The 20,244-nt window shown below is 38.3% G+C and overlaps 1 protein-coding gene across 1 annotated transcript; it reads left to right on the top strand.

Moving 5' to 3' along the window:
- The first annotated feature begins 15,065 nt into the window (after positions 1–15,065).
- LOC137056509 (bone morphogenetic protein 2-B-like) lies at positions 15,066–19,457 on the top strand. Its single transcript, XM_067430629.1, has 5 exons — positions 15,066–15,234; positions 15,322–15,449; positions 18,157–18,273; positions 18,360–18,540; positions 18,991–19,457. The coding sequence occupies exons 1-5, from the start codon at positions 15,066–15,068 to the stop codon at positions 19,398–19,400; spliced, it is 1,005 nt and encodes a 334-aa protein (XP_067286730.1). The 3' UTR covers positions 19,401–19,457.
- Positions 19,458–20,244: the final 787 nt, after the last annotated feature.

The raw sequence follows: 20,244 nt of genomic DNA on the forward strand, positions 1-20,244 counted from the left end.
CCACATTGTTTGTAATGGCAGCGTCCCAATGACTATCTGTCAGCGTTGGCCACTACTGTTTGATTACAGTGTGCCACATGTATCAGTCAACACATGCTGCAACACACATGTGTATATATGTGTTTGGAGGCAGCCGGGGGAGAGAGGAAGTATCAGGTGTGGGTTTGGTTAACAGAGGGCTTTTCCTCTGTCAGTACGCACCTAAAGAGCAGCCTCGAGGGTCCGTGGGCATCGGGTGCTGAAAGCTCGGCCTCTGTCTGAACAGATGTGAAGAGGGTAGAATGAAAGCATACAATGCAGACCAAGACAATTCCTCCTGTTTTTCTGCATTAATTCAACTTAAACGTGTAAAGCGTGACATATGAAATGCCAGTCCGTAGACAAAATACAATACTGTATATTTAAAAAATCTAAAAAATAAATACGTTTTGTGTTGAGTATCACATTTGATATCAGGCTTTTATGCCTCACATTTGATGAGAATATGAAGCTCGATCATGATGAGTAAGGCCAAAATATGCAATTTGGTGTAAATGCAGATATTTATTCCCAGAAAGGTAAGATGACATGCTTCTAATGTAAATCAATGAGATCTTTATAACAGTTTAGCAGGTACTTACACAAAATGCTTTGGCTTACTTGTTTTTGCAATTAAACTAAAATTGCTTTTAAAATCAATCAGACGACACAAGGCATGTTATAGAGAAAATTTATCAGCAAAGTTTTGATCATATTGATCATTTAGAGGCCTTAGAAATGTATATATCAGGTAACACTGGCATAACCATAATGATATTTAAACGTTTTTACCGGTTATCAGTTTTCATAAGGTTTAAATAGCGATATACATGAGATAGCTAGCTCTTGAAACTCAAACTATCCTGAGTCTACAAATATCCTCAAGTTGATCAAGTTCTTTGAGAGAGATGTACAGTATCATTAAATCCCTTTACAAATGCAGCCTTCGACCCAATTAAACATCCAAGAGAAACAGGAAACCCTAAATATGTGGTTGTAATCTGTAAACGGATGACTACATCTCTGGTTTGGTCTTAACACACTTTTTAAAATGTTAGATATTCCAAACTCACATTTGGCCGGTAAATGCAATCCCTCCGGCTCATACTGTAATTTAGAGAAGAGTTTCTACGGCCATTAAGAGAACATATCATCTTACTGTAAAAAGCTGATTCAGTGCATTCACCGTCTTATATGTCAAGAGAACGTCTGAATGTGAAGTTTGCTTTGTGCTTCAGCTTCTAATGAGATGTGATATCTGGCCAAAATCGGTCTTAGACACTTTATTTCGATAGTCTAGACAATTCTAACTTTGCAACATGTCAACTAACTCTCATGCATCACTGTAAACCCAAATAAGTTAGCCAAACTCAAAACTTTTGAGGTATCAGTTACATTTGTATTTTTTTAAGTTAAGAAATTTAGTTTAAAGGGATAGTTCACCCCAAAATTTAAATGATCCCATGATTTACTCACCCACATGCCATTCTGGGTGTATATGACATTCTTCTTTCAGACGCATACAATCAGAGTTATATTAAAACATGTCCTGTCTCTTCCAAGCTTTTCTGTGCGTTCACACCGCCGCCGACGAGAGCATCAAAATGGCTGCCCTGCCAGTAATGCTGTAGAAAGTTTTGTGGACTCACTGACATAGATCGAATGCTTGTTTATTTTTTGTTTTTTTTATGAACTTTATTTAAAGGAGCCACAATGCAAACAAGCATGTTGATCGTTATTTGTGCAGACTGACCACAAGTAGGGTATAAGTTAACCTCAGGAAATATTTTAAAAGTGAAAGTAAAAAAATTGATTGATGGAAAGAACTTAACAATTGTAGTTACATGTTTGCTAATGACATTAACTATTTTAAAAAAACATTTGTGTGGTGTGGATTTTGTGTTCATGGTTAAGTGCTAGTCTAATTTCAACATGCAGTTTATAGGAGATGTTTTCTAGCCTTGGTCTTTAATTAACATTCATTTGTTAACTGCCTACATTACAATAACTGTCTTAGTTGAAGTGTCCTTAATGCAATTGGTCAAATTGGTGTTGTTTTGAGCTAATTAATTGCATTCCCGCTGAAAAACATGCATTCTGGCGCAAAATATTTGCCTATAAATAGTGTTGTGAGCCTTCGTATCAAACCCGCCACATCAATGATCAACCTCTCCTCCATTTTGCTTGGGAACTAATGTGGTCGGAACCAAAGTTTACAGGACTGTGTTCTACATGGACTATAATGGCAGTGAATGGGGTCAAGATTTTGAAACCCAAAAAAGTGCAGCCATCCATCATAAAAGTAATCCATACGGCTCCAGGAGGTTAAAAAAAGGCCTTCTGAAGCGGAACGATGGTCGTTTTTGTCTGAAAAACATCCATAATTAAAACTTTATAAACTAAAATAATAGCTTCTGGCAGACGTTCTATACAAGTCGACTTACGCCAAGGATTTAAGAGGAGCATAAGATTTGACACCTCTCACGATTCAAACAAACAAGCCTGGGAAACAAACTCAAGCTCTTCTTCTCATATATCGAAATCCTCTGACATTTCTCAAATTTCTAATTTGTGACCGGTGTTTTTCTCTATTCATTGAGCTTCATTAATAAGTCATGCGTCAGGTCAGAGGTCACTCCTTGCCATAAATCGATGCGTACAGCCGTCTGGTGGAAGCTAGTTATTTTAGTTTACAAATTTAGTTTACATGGATATTTTTCTTACTTAAATGCATGGTTTAGATTCAGAAGGCTTTTATTAAAGGGTAAGTTCACCAAAAAATGCAATTAATGTCCTTAATGACTCACCCTAATGTCGTTCCTCACCAGTAAGACCTCTGTTCATCTTCACACACAGTTTAAGATATTTTATATTTAGTCCGACAGCGTATCTAAGTGTATGCACACTATACTGTTCATGTCCGGTTGTGAATTAGTGAATCGATCAATGATTCGTATTGCTTGTCAAACCGCCAAACTGCTGAAATCACGTGACATTGGCGATCCAAATCATTGATTGATTCACTGATTCACAACCGTTTGAATCTTTATTTGAGGTTTGAACACAAACCCAGAAGAGAAGTCAATCAGGGTATTCTCACAAAAATGCGTATAAATAGTACGAGTGTGCAATGTCGTGGAATGTATACGCCAAAACTCATTTTGGCGTGTCTATGGCACGCTGTTTTTCGAGTGCATATGATACGCACTTTATGGCGTATTATACATACGAACCCCCCACCCCACCACCCTAAACCTACCCAAGCGCGTGTCATATATACGCCATAAAGTGCGAAAAACAGCGTATCATATGCACGCCAAAATGAGTTTTGGCGTATACATTCCACGACATTGCACACTCATACTATTTATACGCATTTATGTGTGATCGGGTTGAGTCAATACTGAAGATGAACTGGGTGAACTAACCCTTTAAAGGGGGGGTGAAATGCTGTTTCATGCATACTGATCTTTTTACACTGTTAAAGACTTGGATTCCCATCCTAAACATGGACAAAGTTTCAAAAGTTAAGGTGGACGTTTGATGGGAGTATTTCTTTGTCAAAAATACTACTTCCGGTTAGTCATAAGTTTCGGCAAGTTTTTTGCGATCATGCGTCCCCTTTGACGTTAATGGGGGCGGAATTTCCTTGTATGGGCCTTACGGACAATTCTATCGGAAGAGCGTGAGAGAGAGAGAGAGAGAGAGAGAGAGAGCGAAAGTAACAGGCTACGCCCATCAAAGCGCTGGCTCGTAGGCTACTGCACAGGTGATGTGCACAATTACAATGTCACCAAAAAAAGTGCGTTTTTGGTTGCCAGACCAAGACAGTCCTGCACAGATTCCCCAAAAACCCCGCGTTAAGGCAACAGTGGATGGAATTTGCTTTTCCGGATCAGCAACTGAGTTGCGCGAATGTTTATATCTGTTCGCTGCATTTCGGTGCTGACTGTTTCATAAACAAGGCCCAGTTCGACGCCGGATTTTCCGATCGCCTAATGCTAAAGGATGGAGCAGTCCCAACGATAAAGGTCCTAACGTTAGAACCGCAGGCTGTGAGTAAGACTGCTTCAAATGTCTGTGTTTTTGCCTATGCTCATCAAGTAGCCCAAACATGATCACGTATAGTTAATTGATCAATGGAGCATGCGATGTGTAGTGCGTGTACATTTGTTTAGCTGGCCACTATATGTGTAACTTTATGTTTGTGTATTGTAAAAGCACTCCAAACAACAATACACAAAGAGTGGGGAAATATGTTGAACTAAATAAGCGCGCTTCTTCATTCAAATGCGCTACTATTCCGTGTCTTTCTATGTAAACACTAACGTTAACTTAGCCTGCCGTGCAAAACCAGTCCGCTTACTAACGTTACAATTGTCTACACAAACCACATGTAAACACACACACACACGTGCACAACTGCTCTTCCCACATGTACACCTTCAAAGACAAAAATACGACGATATAATTCAAGTATAAATATGTAAATAACACAAGCCGCTAAGCATATTATGTAGTTAGTGTATAACTTGTACCACATAGAGACGTCCTGCTCTAGTCGTTTTTGCTGCTGCTCCTGTTCAACTGCAGCCTCTGGGTCTGATTCCGGATCATAGATGTATGGCTGTATCTGATTAAAAGCCATATTTTTATTTTGAATAAAGTTTTTTTCCCGCTGTTAGGGATGACACAGCTTTACGACGCACTCGACTCAACACAATAGGTGTGTTCGACATCGGCTGCGGCTGGATGGATGCGATCGGCGAGAGTAGCCGAGTGCAGGCGGGGAGGAGCTGCAAACGGAGACGTGAAGTCGGACACTTTCTGCTTCCCGTGGTGACGCTTGAGCTGTGTTTGCAAACTTTATCACAGCTGAAGTTAAATAAATGCAGTATTTCTCAAATACACAGATGTTTCAAATGATATTTTCATCCAATACTTTATGTACTGTTTAATAAAGCGTCTATTTGGACAAGATTAAAGTTCAACATATAAACCTACACTATCAATGAAGTGTTGTCAACGGTTTTTATCAGTTTTAGTTTGATAAACATTACAATATAACATTGCGACTACATGAAAAGAGGTTTTACTGTTATAAATAAATGATTTGTGAGCATTAGTGTAACATAAGGTTTTAGAATAAACATGAAACACACGTGGTCGCTGTCATGCGGTGAATCGGCCAATCGTGGATCAGCTGTGTCGTCATCAGAGCTCAAGCATCCTCCTGCAGCCACCCTTGAGAATCTGCAGCGGCTGCATCAGCCGGCTGCTCTCGAATCGCTCTCGCGGTACTTTGTTGACATACGTCACAGTCACGTGCCGTCGGCGCTGTCTCAAGTCGGACAAAATTTCTAACCGGCATGCACTGCTTCAAGTCAGCCGCCGATCGGTCTGCGCATCGCTAGGTGAAGTCGAACAAGCCTAATAGCAGCGCGCTGCTGCCCACGTCATTATTTAGCTCCGCTCACACGATACGCCCCCACCCGCTCGGCTTTTTTCGGAAAGACTCGGAACAGCGCATCTTTCTTATATAATTATAAAAAAAATAAAGACTTTTCGGAGATATGCAGGATGCAATGCTACTCTATAGGTACTCAAGATTGACATGACACTGACTGAAACTGAGTGTTTCACCCCCCCTTTAACCACCTGAAGCCATATGGATATATTTTATGATGGATGGATTTTTTTTAAATCAGGTCCACCATTCACTCCCATTATAAAGCTTTGATTAGCCAGGACATGTTTTAATATAACTCTGATTGAGTTTGTCTGAAAGAAAAAGGTCATATACACCTAGGACGGCTTGAGGGTGAGTGTCACGTGTAGGCTCAGGCAGGAAGACGAGGACGGGAAAATACGTTGCTCCACCGAAGTTTACTTTATTGAAAAATTCAAAGCAGATATTAAGCAGACAATCTACTAATAGCTAGTTGACATACTGCTTGTAGTATCACTGTATTAAATAAGCTAATTCATACATTTAACTTAAAATTGTCATGAAATCTCAACTAAAATATTTGGGAACTTGGCCAGCTTTAACTAGATGATTCAATAAATGATACCTTGCTAATTGGTAACAATGTGAGTTGATAACATTAGCACGCAGCAATTTCTGAATCAGGACAGCAATATAAAACATTTAACATATACTGTTCTCAAACTAAGCTCGTTGTTCCAAACCTGTATAAATGTCTCTGTTCTGCGGTACATATTTGGAGGAATGTTTGTAACCAAGCAGATCTCGTCTCCCATTGACTTCCATTAGTATTGTTTCCAACTGTGGTAGTCAATGGGGCTGATATCTGCTTGGTTACAAAGATTATCTTCTTAAGTGTTCAGCAGAACAAAGACAAGGTTTGATGACAGAATACATTTTTGGGGGGTGAACTATCCCTTTAACATTAATCTTGCACAAAAAATAAAATAAAATAAAAAAACAGTATATAACACTGGATTGATTCTCCCTTTTGAGTGTCATGGCAATGCATGCAGGGAAATAGAAATCACAGCCCAGTTTTGGTTAAATTTAAGTTTGTCTAAATGAAAAGAAACAAGTTTATAAAACTCAAAACATTCAACTCAAAACGCAAACTTCAGATGCGTCCGTTTTGAGAATTCAAAAGAAAAAGAAAGTTCTAAATATTCAGAAAAGTTTGTTTGATTGAACTAATTTGTTTCAGTTGAGTTGGCTCTACTCAAACCAATTAATTATTTTGAGCGTTAGGATTAGTACGTTGACATATACTTTCAAATGTACTTATAGCCTGTCGAATGTCTCATGTGGACCGTCGAAAAAGGGTGTTACCAATGACTTTATCATTTATTATCAATCACCATCAACATTCGTTTCCTCATAGAGCCACCGAAGCAAAATAAACCTGCATATTTTTCAAGAAAACAACCTGTGAGAAGCACTTCTAAACAAACGGACTAATTGCTAAGCATAGCAGATTCTCAAAAGAGGAAATGAGAAATAAGTGGCAGAGATATGAGAAATGAAACAGCAGCTCCTGTAAACCACCCGTTCGCCATCCTCATCTTTAACCCAAACAGCCCCTAAACACTTCACCCCCAGGTCAGCGAAAATTCAATCATTCTGAAAACATAAAACACCAGGCCTCCCATAATCCCCCAGTGGTATGTTTCCACTTTAGCAATAATTGTATTTTCTCTTCAGATATCTAATAGAACAGCAGCAGCAATGGCTTGGTGCTTGTTTAATTTCTTCCATCTGTTCTCCTTTGGACCCAAAGAGATGTTGAACAAAAGGGGGAGGCCGTTAATAGGAATACAGTTTACAGAAGTGCCAGTAGAGCCTGTAGGTTCGGCCTGGACCAGGCCAAGAATTTCACCTCATGCTTTTAGGCAGAAAAATCTTTCCTCAAATCCTCAAACGCATGGAGCAGCTCATTCATCTTTATGAAGATCTCCAAAAGACTGTTGTCAAAATGTTTATGCAATTCTGTATATAATCAGCAGACGGAATTTGAAACTTTGAACAATATATATTTAATGGGGAATAATAGCAGGGTGCTTTCAGTTTGCACCATGAAGAAAAAACGAAATGCATGGACTCAAAATACCTGCCCTTAATAACTACTGAATTGTGAGGCAGCTCGGGTATTTATGTATGAAGCATTGAGTATTAAGTAATACATTTCACTGCGAAAATGCCCAGACTTAAAACATCAGCCAAGAAGCAAGCACTTGCAGATGTGTTGAAATGAAAGTTGTTTCCTTAGTCATCAGCGCCATCTTGAGGAGGAAACTGATAGTGAAGTCCAAATCCCTTATAATATATTTATACAAGACACTTTTGCCTACATCATTTGTGTTCATACTTTTGTGAACATGTCGCTTGGTTGAGTAATTGTTCTGCTATATCTACGCCATTGAACATTTAAAGAAAAGATAAAAAATAGCAATCCCAGGTTGCATCATTCATCCCATGCTGTATGCCTACATTTATATAAATTTGTTCCCTTAAGTACTGGGACTAAACTAAAATACAACAGCATCATGTAGGAAGGAATTATCACTCTGTATACATAAGGCAAAACAATCAAATGCAAAATACTGTGTCAGCTATTGTACAGATGTAGCAATGCATAATGGAAATAAAGTATTTCATTATTTTTTTTATGAATATCAAAGAAATAATGCTCATAATGTAATATTTTTTTTAAATATAATAAAATCTTGAGCTCATAATGTAATAAAAAAATTACATTATGAGAAATGGCATACATTATAAACTCACCATGTCATATTGTCATAATTGTAATAGTATTCCCTTAGAGGTGCACTTTATAACTGTTCTGTCCACCAGAGGGCGTCTATTCAAAACAAAGGCGTAGTTTGATGACGCCAAGTTTGAGCTCAGGGACATGTGCTCTTCACCTCACAGCCGGTGGGAAAGAATCGGGATAGGAGTCGGTCAGAAATCATGTTGATGGATATGATGAGTAACTTTACTGTAGTGAAGCAGAGCAGGAGCGAGTGTTGAGGAGCTGAGCAAGGCCGCTGGAGCGATTGATAATGAGATGAACAACACACTCCTCGCCAGCAGCGGGACTTTTATTATGCCACAGTCGCGGCGCCATTTAACGCAGGTAACGGAGCTCTGTTTATCATATCAGACACATCTGAGTGTGTTGAGATGATGTTCTGACGTTACTCTATGAGTTCGCTCAGCGGCTGCACTTGTTCACACTGCTTAGAGTAAAGCGTTTCTGCAGAATAAAACCGAGGGTAACACAGATATGACGCCACTGACAGGCGACTCCCTCAGACGTCCCGGTTCATTGGTTAGAATAGCAATTTTCTCACAATTGGAGGAATCTCGCAATTTACAATTCACAATTTTATCACAATTTACAAATAGTTGGAAACATTTTAGATATTGCAAGACCTCAACTGAACAAAATATATAATACTGGCCTATGGTTTATGGATATTTTACTGAAAAAATGTTACATAGGCTAGCTAGTGCACTTTTAAAGTAGGCTAAAACCCATGCCTGTCAAAGATCGCAGACGGCCTCAGATTACTATTGTTCAACATTCACTGCTCATTAAATAGTCACACTTTTACTTTATCTGGACAAACTCAGTATCATCAGAAAGACTCCAGCAATGATATTTGAACACTGTTTATGATAAAACTGGGTTGCAATGACATCAATTTCTTAATTTATGTCAGGAGTGCATTATAATCGATCTGTAATGAACAATATTTTGAATGTCACGTCTTCTCCGTTTTTTTGTGATCACGTATGCACTAAACAACATCCATTTGGGCATTCAGATTGTATTCGTCTAAAAGAAGAATGTCATAAACACCTACGATGACTTAGGGTGAGTAAATCATGGACTTATTTTCATTTTGGGGTGATTTTTTCCTTTAAGACTGCACTTATAAGAATACTTGACAAACTGGCATTTTGCCAAAATTCAGTGTTATTATTTATGTTTGTATTATATACATACAAATAATTCTTAAATATATACATGTGTGTCATGAGTATGTCAGGTTTGATCTGTGTGGGCCGCTCGCAGCTGATCAGGCTTTGATTAATGCCGTCCTGGACGCGCTTACAGCTGTGTTATAGAGTTTAGATTTGTGTTCCTGTTTTTCTCTTTCATTGCCAGTGTGTTTGATTACAAGTTTACTGCAGTTGTTCTGTTCTGGTTTATTTAGCCCGTGATTCCTGCCTCTGATTTGCCCGTGGCATTATTTCTATCGGTCCTTGCCTGCGCTTTAACATCTGTCAGTGGATCGTCTGCCCTGCTCTCTGAACATCTGCCTGTTCTTGTGGATTGTGTAAACTGGCTGCAAGCTCGGATTTAGATTTCTTCCTGTTCCTGGGACGTGCTCATCTGTTGCTTCCTGACCTCGTCCTCTGTGATCTAGCCACACTGCCCGTATGGACTTTAATCTTTTGCTGACAAATTGATTGACTGTTATTACTCAATAAATTGAGTCACATTTCCCTTTTCCTTGACATCCCTGACAGAGTGTGTATTTATATAAAGGGGGAGTGGGGACGGTTGCTACATTGTTTATTCCTTTAATCAGGAATGAGCTGGAGTGATGATTTTCAGATATGCTCATTTAGCCCCTTAACTTTCCGGAAGAAAGCAGCCACATGTGACCATTCCTTCTCCAAAAAATACTTCTTGTCATACTGTCTAAACTGTTTGCGTGAAGCATTATGAGGTGTAGGAGCCATATTTGGTAGCCTGACAAGCCAGAGCCACATCAAGATGTTTGGTCTGGAAACTCACCATTGACAGCTCAATCCGAGGGGCGGGATAAACGGTTGTCTTTCAAACTCCCTCTGCACGCGATAGGATAGCGCTACAACCAACCAGAGCAACGAAGGTGAAGCGGAGCTTGTTGACAGATTAAACATTTGCCGTATCCGGTCGGCTAAACTCTGAACACATCTTCCCTTTTTAAGAATGACTTCAGTGCCGTTCTTTGTTCTTTTCTCAGAGAAAAGCTTAACTCCAAGTCTTCCAGAGTCTCGGTCAAAGCTGATTCGAAAGACCGCCGTTCGCCAGTTTCTTTGTTTACTAGAAGCAGAAGCACGCAAACGCAACTCAGCCGTCATTTTTTAAGCCCCGCCCACCGACTCTATACACGATGTGATTGGCCCGACCAGAGTTTGGCGTTTACAGCTCAGAAGTGTATTGAGAGTTGCTAGACGACACTCGCGGCAAATTAGATTTGCTGCCGCTAGGGTGCGTCTAGATTTCTAGGCTACATATTTGGAATATTGTGTGCATTTTACCAGAGAAAAAAAGATTTGTTTAATTATTTAATTTAATTTTATATTTTCTATGTTTAATAATTGGACTAACCTGTCCATTTGATTTGACTTGCTCCTCCTCCTTGATGTGAAAGTGCAGGGCTTAATAATAAATGAGAATTGTTGAGTAGACAGGTGAGAGTGTGGAGAGCAACAGTTTCTTCAATCGCATGTTTGGTCACACAAAGGTTATTTTTGTTTGCAAGTTTAATTTGGTATTTTGCTGGAAAGTAAACCGGAGATTGTAATCAATAAACCGCTACCTTTTATTGTTATGAATGCATCTTTGTGCGTGCTTTGTGAACGTGTGTATCGGGAGAGACTCCACCGCTTACCTCAAAGAGCTAAACAAATTAAAAAAACAAGATTAGCCTGAACATAAGGTTACATTAATTTAATCTGTGTTTTCTTAGCTTCTAAAAGGCATAGCTACTTGGATTCCCATGCTAAACATGGCCAAAGTTTCAAAAAATAAGTTGGACGTTTGAGGGAGTATTTCTGTGCCAAAAATACTCCTTTCGGTTTCTCACAATTTTCTGAAAGTTGTTTTTTGGGGTTTTTTGAGGTCGTTGTGACATCAACCAGGGTGGAATGTCCTTGCACGGGCAGTCAGACCCTTCTCAGGGCTCTACGCTAACTTTTTTCTTGAGGAGCACTTGTGTTCCTAATTAAAAAAATTTAGGAGCACAGTCAAAAATTTAGGAGCACATTCTAATCCATCAAACACATTCCAATTATATCTTTCCCATTACAGGACAATATTTGTCCTTTAATGTCCAGGGTCATTTTTACCATTATAAGAGCAATGTTTTCTAATCTTATTAAATGTATGCATCATCTGTCAATTTCTTAAATTCAACATAATTCTGACATAATATTATCATTACCTTCTGAGAGTACAGCACAAATACACACACACACACACACACACACACACACACACACACACACACACACACACACACACACACACACACACACACACACACACACTCACACACACACACACACACACACACACACACACACACACACAAAAAGCAGAACTAGACTTCATACAATCAAACAACTATGCATTTAATGCATGGGTTAATGTTGTATGAATGTTTTACATATAAGTTTTTGAATTTAGAAATATGTACAAATTAAACTTTAAAAGTTTAATATTTTAAATAAAAAGTCCATGCAAAGTATAAATATGAAAATAAAACCGCCAGTAGGTGGCGGCAAGTCATTCAGTCAATAGTTCAAAACACAAGATTCATTTGAATCGAATCGCTTGGAGATGCGAATCAGTTCTGGTGAGGCTTTGATTTTCACAAATAGACAGTGTTGTGGCTAAAACGTTGTTACTTAATATCAACTTGTCAATTGGATTTTTGTACGAGATCAGTATCACACATGCAATCATGCCAATACTCGGAGCAATAGCAAGCCGTAACTTTTGGCGCTCTGGCGCTTCATAAACAGAACCGCATGCATCTCGCGGGAGAACATTACAGCCGGATCTACTTCTCTCTGTTTGTGGTGAGTCATGCAGATATTGTGCTAATCCGCAGCGGGAATAACTTATTTTGTGTGTACAGTGATTTAGAATAAGACAAAACCCACGGTTTGGAAAAAAAATCTCTTAATGATATACTTGCTCATTATATACATTTAGTATTTTTTTAAACAGCATGTGTGATAAAGATTAACTCAAGGGCTTTTGTAAATGTATTATTAATACATTATTGTTTGATGGCATTTAAGCCCCAAGCATCAACTAATTTCTGAGCGTGTTTATGATAATCCAAATGTGGCCATACTAACTGTTAGTTCATTTTGATTTGGCTGTAAATCAACAGCGCGAGGCGTCTGGTAAAGTGCGCATGGCTGCGTCGTCACACACGGTTCACTTTGTAAACAATTTTTGTTTAAACTGTAGTCCGTCGCACACGTTTTTGCACTTCTTCTGCTGACTGAAGGCATGAAAAGCAGTTGATTGCAGTAGGAAACGTAGCCAATCAGTTTCTCAGTGTTGATTCACTCAGTGTTGTATTTTTTATTCTGATTATTACACATCCATTCATGAGAATCGATCGGGTCACTCGCACCGGTGCGCCTAAATATTTTTTCACAGTCGCACACAGTAATTTTTCGGCGTAAATGCGCCCAAAATGGGCGTTATGTAGAGCCCTGCTTCTCCCGGAAGGGCCCGCGGGCAACCGTCGACCAGAGAGCGAGAAAGCAAACGCCCATCAACTCGCTTTGCTTGGCTTTAGGGAAGTCGTCGGCTGCGCTGCACAGTCACAATCAACACTGTCACCAAAGAAGTGTGTTTTTGGTCAGGCCAAGTCAACCCTGTTCAGCTTCCCAAAGAGCCCAGCGTTAAGGGGACAGTGGGTGGAGTTTGTTTTTCCGGAGTGTTTTGTTTGCTCCCTACATTTCAGCAGTGATTGTTTTATAAACAAGGCCCAGTTCAACTCCGGATCTGTAGATCGTCTAATGCTGAAAGATGGAGCGGTCCCAACGATAAAGGTTCACGGTCATGTGTTGGAACCGCGGACGGTGAGTAAAACTGCTTCAAACGGGCAAAGAAAAAAATTTACGGCGACACAATGAAAGTAGAAATGAGTAATTTACTAAAGCCGCTGAGCAAATTTGTACAGTTACAGTACATACCACATAGAGACGTCCTGCTGTGCTCCTCTTCAGTTTCAGACTCTGGATCTGATTCTGGATCACATTTTTACCATGTTTTCTAAGGATGTCCCAGCAACAGCTGCGTTCACTCGTGACTCTTTAGCTCCGCCCACACATCTCCAGCCTTTCGGCTTTATTTGGAAAGATTCGGTACAGTGTATCTGTCATTTATAAATAGGATAAAACTAAAGACTTTTCGGAGATATGAAGGATGCAATGCTACTCTATAGGTACTCAAGATTAACCCCACAGTTTTGTAGAAACTGTGTGTGTTATCCCCCTTTAAGAATCTGACATACAAGGACACAGATATAACAATACATTTAAAAATACTGTTCATCTCTGTCTTTACTGGTCAATGTTATTTCAGAGTTTTTATCTTCTCTGAACGGAGAAAGCACAACATGTGCTTTACTGTATTTTAAATGACCTCTAAACTTCGACTAGGTAAGACATGTTGCATATTCTTTGTTCTGGGAACCTCTTTTAATTTGTGCAACTCCATAATGATATTTGTAGGGCCCAAACATAAACTCAAGCCCAGGGGCCCCATGTCCCCTAAGTCCTGCCCTGAATATATTGCAGTGCACAGTCAGAAAATCACAGGTGTGAAGCCTTATTTACCTCTCCCTTCTTTTAGGACATAATACAATTTTTTATTTAAAAAAATATAGTCTTTAACATATTTGAATGGAAGCGAAGTACTGAGTGGCAGTGGCCTGCATGTCAAAGGCTGTTAATGAGGATCATTACAGATGCCTTACAGAAAACGGCTGCATGAAGGGCAAACACGCGTCAGGTAACAGTGGGTAAATCTTCACCTCCATTTGCGTCATGGTCATGTCATTGCGTTTGCTTCTGTCACTATGAGGGGACCTGGTTGAACAGAGATAACGGACAACAACCTGCTAAAACCAACACGGACATGCAGCAATTTCCAACATTTATCTCTTCATTGATGTTATCGTCTAATGACGTCTAAACCAGATCCAGCACACCATAATTCCTGAAGTAAGCTGTTAAATATACATATTTGTGATATATAAAGGCTATAATAATAAATAATAATACTAATATATATTTGTCACAAACAATAGTAAAGATGGCATGATCAAAAATTGCCTATAGTAGACTATTCCTCCCTAACATGTTTAGAAAAGGTTAGTATGAGAAAAAAGGCGGCCTTAATGGTGTATGTGTCTGATTCATTAAAATGAGGCATGCAGTTTATTTAACTTTAGTCATGATGTTTGGCTTGAAAGGCTGCCTGTTCACTCTTATCTGTGCAGGGTGAGCAGACAAACCCTTGTGTAAACTGAGACGTAAATTTATAGTTGGTTTGAATGCACTGTCACACCAGTCCATCTCAGCTGCAGGTGCAAATCCATACTAGAAGGGAATATTCTGGTTGTTGCATTGATCCGCACGGTCAGAAATGAAGTTACGGACCATTTATTTCTTTGGGATTTTTGCTTTTGTATCATCCGATGCCATTTCCACCTCGACAGATGTGCAAAAGATAACTAATGCAATTAAGATGCGCAACTGGAATGAAATATTCCAGAGAAAAGATTTGACACACAATGCTCCGACCAATAGGAAGGCACCTGAGTTCATGACGGAGTTATATGATGCCGTTGCGGACTCGAACGGAACGCTGAAAAACAAGATAGCGCTGGAAGGAAATACTGTGAGAAGTTTCGAAGGTGCGTAAATGTAAATGGTGAATGGCTGATGTTACAGTGGACGTTTAGAGGGTAATGCAGAAGTTTTTTTTATTCCTTCTAATCTAGGACTGTCCAGTGGCTCAAATCACTTCTTTAATCTGACGTCAATCAGAAAGGACGAGCGCGTGACCAAAGCAGAATTCCGAAGGTTTCGCGGGAAACAGCCTTTTATGGGACGTCACCATTTTTACAAAGTAAGTTGGGTATTTAAATACTTTATAAGCTGATTGAAGCATATGCAAGGATTATACAGATACTTTTACTTGTAAAAGGAACGTAATTACAGGGTATATACAGCAATCCTTAAGTTAAATTTACTACTTTTTAATACCTTTTTTACTACCTTCAGAATATTTTTAAAAACCATCACGACACTGAATTGCAAGTGTTAATCAGCGACCTTTCTATTATTTACACAGATTTTGACATATATAACATACAAAAAAGAATAGATTTAGAATTGACACCAGGAGGAAATCTGTTATAAGTTATCATTCAGATACAGTAAAATAGATCTCAACATTCACAAAGGTTGGTTAAGGAGAAGCATTACTGCACACACATCTGATTTCAATTAATAATTGGTAATTCAGCAATTAAATGATTTAGTTTTTTTTTCCAGCAACAAAACCTGAGCCAAATATTACATTTCTATAACTGTGATAAGTTGTTGAATTAAACAAAATACTAAAAACTAGTGCTGTCAATCGATTAAAAACTTTAACTAGATTAATCACACATTTTTTCTGTGATTAATCGCAATTAAAAAAAAAGTTTTTGTACGTTTTTAATAATTTTTTTAATATAATAATTTCACAGTTAATCAAATTAATGTAGAAACAACATAAAGACAGTATATTTTAAAAACTTGTTTAAAGGGCATCTTTTTATGAATGAAGGCCAGTATTACTGATATCAATACAGCTACTGATTTTTTTTTTTTTTTACATTCATTATTAGGCTTCAAAAATATAACAGTTTTTAATTTAAGTAAACTTAAAACAATGCTAACATAAACCCATAATAAATGTCATGTTTATTCCTGCCCTTCCAGTCTTAACAGTTAGGAAATATACAGAAATGTAATACAGTTATCAAAGTTATATGCAGTCTGCACTGCATAAACTATAAATTAAATAGTTAATCCTTATTAAAGCTACAAAAGTTATTTAGTCAAGAGCAGCGAGTCATTTTCTCTGTTCCCTCTTGTTCTATCAGGTTAACTTTACTGACAGGAAGCTTAATTGGCTGCTGTCCCTTTAAGAGCAGACAGACACGCGGATCTCACTGTTTATATACTGTCTATGGATCGCGCCTCATTCTCTCACAACTCTTTTTGTTCATTTTAGACTTTATATAAATCGTTTAAGATTGCTCTTATGGGGATAGTCGTTGAAGATATGCCTTGAAGCAAGTTTAAAATAAAACGTAAGCCATGCAGCCACTTCTGTTGAGCGCGCAGTGTTCTGAGATGATGCCGAGCGACCACTGAATAAGACGTCAGCATCAAACACACGTTGAGACGGAGACGAAAGATCTTTGATTATGTGCCCAGATATGCTAAAGCCCATATTTAAACAAACTAACGCGAACGCAGATAGAATTTCAATCAGAATAGGACACCTGATAGTCTGAAAAAATAATACCTAATTTTGAAAAAAATAATACCTATGAGACCACATTTAACACTTTTAATGGCCTTAAATTTGACAATTTTGATTTATCACTTTTTAATACTTTTTAAAACCCCGCGGACACCCTGAATTAGCAAGTTTATTCTAAGAACATTTTGCTAACATTCCAATATAGTTATGAAAACGTTATTTCTGAATGTTCGTAAACGTTGTTTTCTCTTTGATTATACCAAATGTTAAGAACATTCCATTTTAAAATGTCAAAGACACACTACACTGTAAAAAAACATTTTTGGAAAAAAGTTACCTGGTTGCCTTAAAATTTTGAGTTCATAGAAATTAAAATTTTGAGTTAATACATTGAACATTTTTTGAGATTCAACAACATTTATTAAAAGATTATTAAAAGATTTTGTAAGCATATTGGGTAATTGCGAGTGTTTTATTTCTGATGACGCATAGAAACATGCCTTATGATTTATCAATTTTTTTATGTGGTTCAGATACAATAATATTTTGAGTTTCTATTTATTAAAAAAATTTCCTTCATTGTATCAACTCAAATTTTTAATTTCAATAAACTCAAAATTTTAAGGCAACCAGGTTACTTACTTTTTTAAGTTAAACCAACAAAAATAGAACAAAAGAATTGTAAAAAAGCACATGCAGACAATTAAATCTAATTAAACACAGCTGGAGCAGGCTCAGATAACTAAACCTAAATTGAACACAAGAGGAGCACATTAAACTAATCAGTTAATTAATGATAGGAGGTGTTTATAGACAGCCGATTTACCTTCCTGTCATTGACAGTTTCTCAGCATCCCACCACCACCCCTTCTCCTCACTTACTTAATTATAAACTCCTATAAATATCAAAACAATCATAACTTGCAGTCTAGTTCTAGACTATCTTCATCACGGGGGGGGGGGGATACTCTGGGTTCGGGCTAAATTTCCGAGCCCGGAGCCAGCGCCAAATACGCATAATCTTTACCCTATTTAATTGATGTAAGTGTGAACTCGTGAATACGTTCTAAAACAAGTAGTAACATTTAAAAAACATTAGACCAAATGTTTTAGGGGGAAAAAAAGTTAAATGAAAGTAATAAGAATAATATTATTGTGCAAACAATTTGAAAACATTAGAAAGACATGATAACTTTGAACAAATTCTATTAAAGTTACTGGAATACTGTTTGAGAGAACCTTGCCAGAACGTTCACTATAAGGAAATGTTCAAGGCTGTTGGTGTTCTCTGTTTTAGGTCGACCTGTATGAAGCGCTGGACAGCAAACCTAAACCTTGGCCAGGAAATTTGATAAGCTCAAGGTTATTACCGATCTACACCAAAGGATGGGAGGTATTCAACATCACACAAATGGTAAATAAAATTCACTATGAAGAAGAAAACTATTTGTAACCATTTGGTTTGTTCCACTGTCGCAATAACTTCTCCATTATTAACAGGTGACCAAATGGATTCTTCACAGCTGTACAAATAATGGTAACGTGGTCGTGACTGCTTTACCTTTGGGTAACTGGGTTGAGTCCAGCATTAAAGAACGGCAGTCAGATGAGACAAATGCATATTTAGTTATATATTCAGATGACGGAGGAAAGCACTACCAACACCCACCTTTCTACACAGGTACAGTAGTTGAGCCATAAAACAAACTGAGATTATCCAGGCACAAGTATAATATATGAGTGTTTTCTTGACTATGAGCACTTTTGGCTCTGTGGTCTTTCAGAAAATAAACGCTCTTAAAACACTTTCTCTTATGGATATGCATGGATATGGAGTCTCAAACGTTTCCACAATGGCATTTCCATCTCAAATAGTATGATGGGTGGGAATTTTTATATATTAAGACTGAAAGTCTGGGTCTGCGACAAGGGCAAAACAATACAATAAGAGGCAGAAGAGTAGCAAAAATTATTGGTGAAGGCCTGGTAAAATTTCCATCAAACAAAAATTAAAAAAACATTTAGATAAAAAAAAATCGACCACAGGGACATAAAAGTACCCAAAGTTGAAGAAAGACTCAACTATAATGCATAATGTCTCGTTCTGATGTCATTGTTGACTCCCTTTTAGGACAAAATATCAACACATCCCTTAAATTCCTTGAGCCTGCAGGAAGTTTAGAGACGTCAGTGCGGAACCGCAGGAGCGTGCGTGCCTTAACTTCTACATGCCAGAGAACAAGCCTCTACGTAGACTTCACTAAGATCGGCTGGGCGGGATGGATACTTTCTCCCAGAGGTTATAACGCATACAGCTGCATGGGCTCATGCCCGTTTCCACTGGGCGGAAGTCTACGGGCTACGAATCACGCTACGGTGATATCCATCATGAACGTGCTGAAGCAATCGCATGAGGCGGGGAAGCCGTGCTGCGTGCCTGACGTGCTTCACCCCATCAGCCTCCTGTACTTCGATGATGAGGAGAATGTGGTGCTAAAACAGTACCCTGACATGGTGGCGGGCAGTTGTGGCTGCCATTAAAATGCAAAACGACATTTGTAAACTTACCTGTTGATGTGCACTGTACGAAACATCAAGTGTGCCACACTTTAGATAGCATTAAAATAAGTGGATATTTGTATGGGTATTTGAACGTCTGACTTAAATTAAAGATATTGAATGCAAACGATACAATAATGTATTTTCTAAGTGTCTATCTATGATTGGAAAACACTCTTTCATCTAGTGCATTAGAAGTTGCACTCTATTAAACTTGTTACATTCAAGGCTGTGTTGTAATAGTTTGTCATCCTGAGAAAGATGTGCCCTTTTTCAGGCAATTGACCCCGATGAGGCATCCTGAGTTCCTATAGTTTCTTAGTCAATGATGTGTTGTGAAAAATAATGTTGCAACCCAACTTTGCAGCAGTTTTAGCAGGTGATAAGACACTTGCAGACCTCATATTCACCACTTGGTGGTGGCAGAATGCTGTAATGGGTTTAGTGGGATGCATACAAAAAATGGCTAGTGCTGACTGAAATGAACACAGTTCTGAGTTGATACAATGAGCAAAAAGTGAGGATCAACTGATTTTCAAATGTTCTCCAGTTTAGTGGCATCAAATATTTGAAAGACAGTCAAGTGTTTTGCTTGAGGCACTTAATAACAAGATGATAATGGTGCACTATGTAGTATTTTTGCAGTAAAATATCAAAAAAAACACTAGGCCGGTGTTATATATTTTGTTCAGTTGAGTACCTAGAATATCCCAGATGTTTCCAACTATTTGTAAATTGTGAGAAAATTGCTATTTTAACTAAGGACAGGGACGTTTAAGCATAGCATTTGAGGAAGTCGCCTGTCAATCGCGTCATATCTGCGCTA

Source organism: Pseudorasbora parva, chromosome 21 (genome assembly GCF_024679245.1).
Source record: "Pseudorasbora parva isolate DD20220531a chromosome 21, ASM2467924v1, whole genome shotgun sequence".
In the NCBI taxonomy this organism is placed as follows: Eukaryota; Metazoa; Chordata; class Actinopteri; order Cypriniformes; family Gobionidae; genus Pseudorasbora; species Pseudorasbora parva.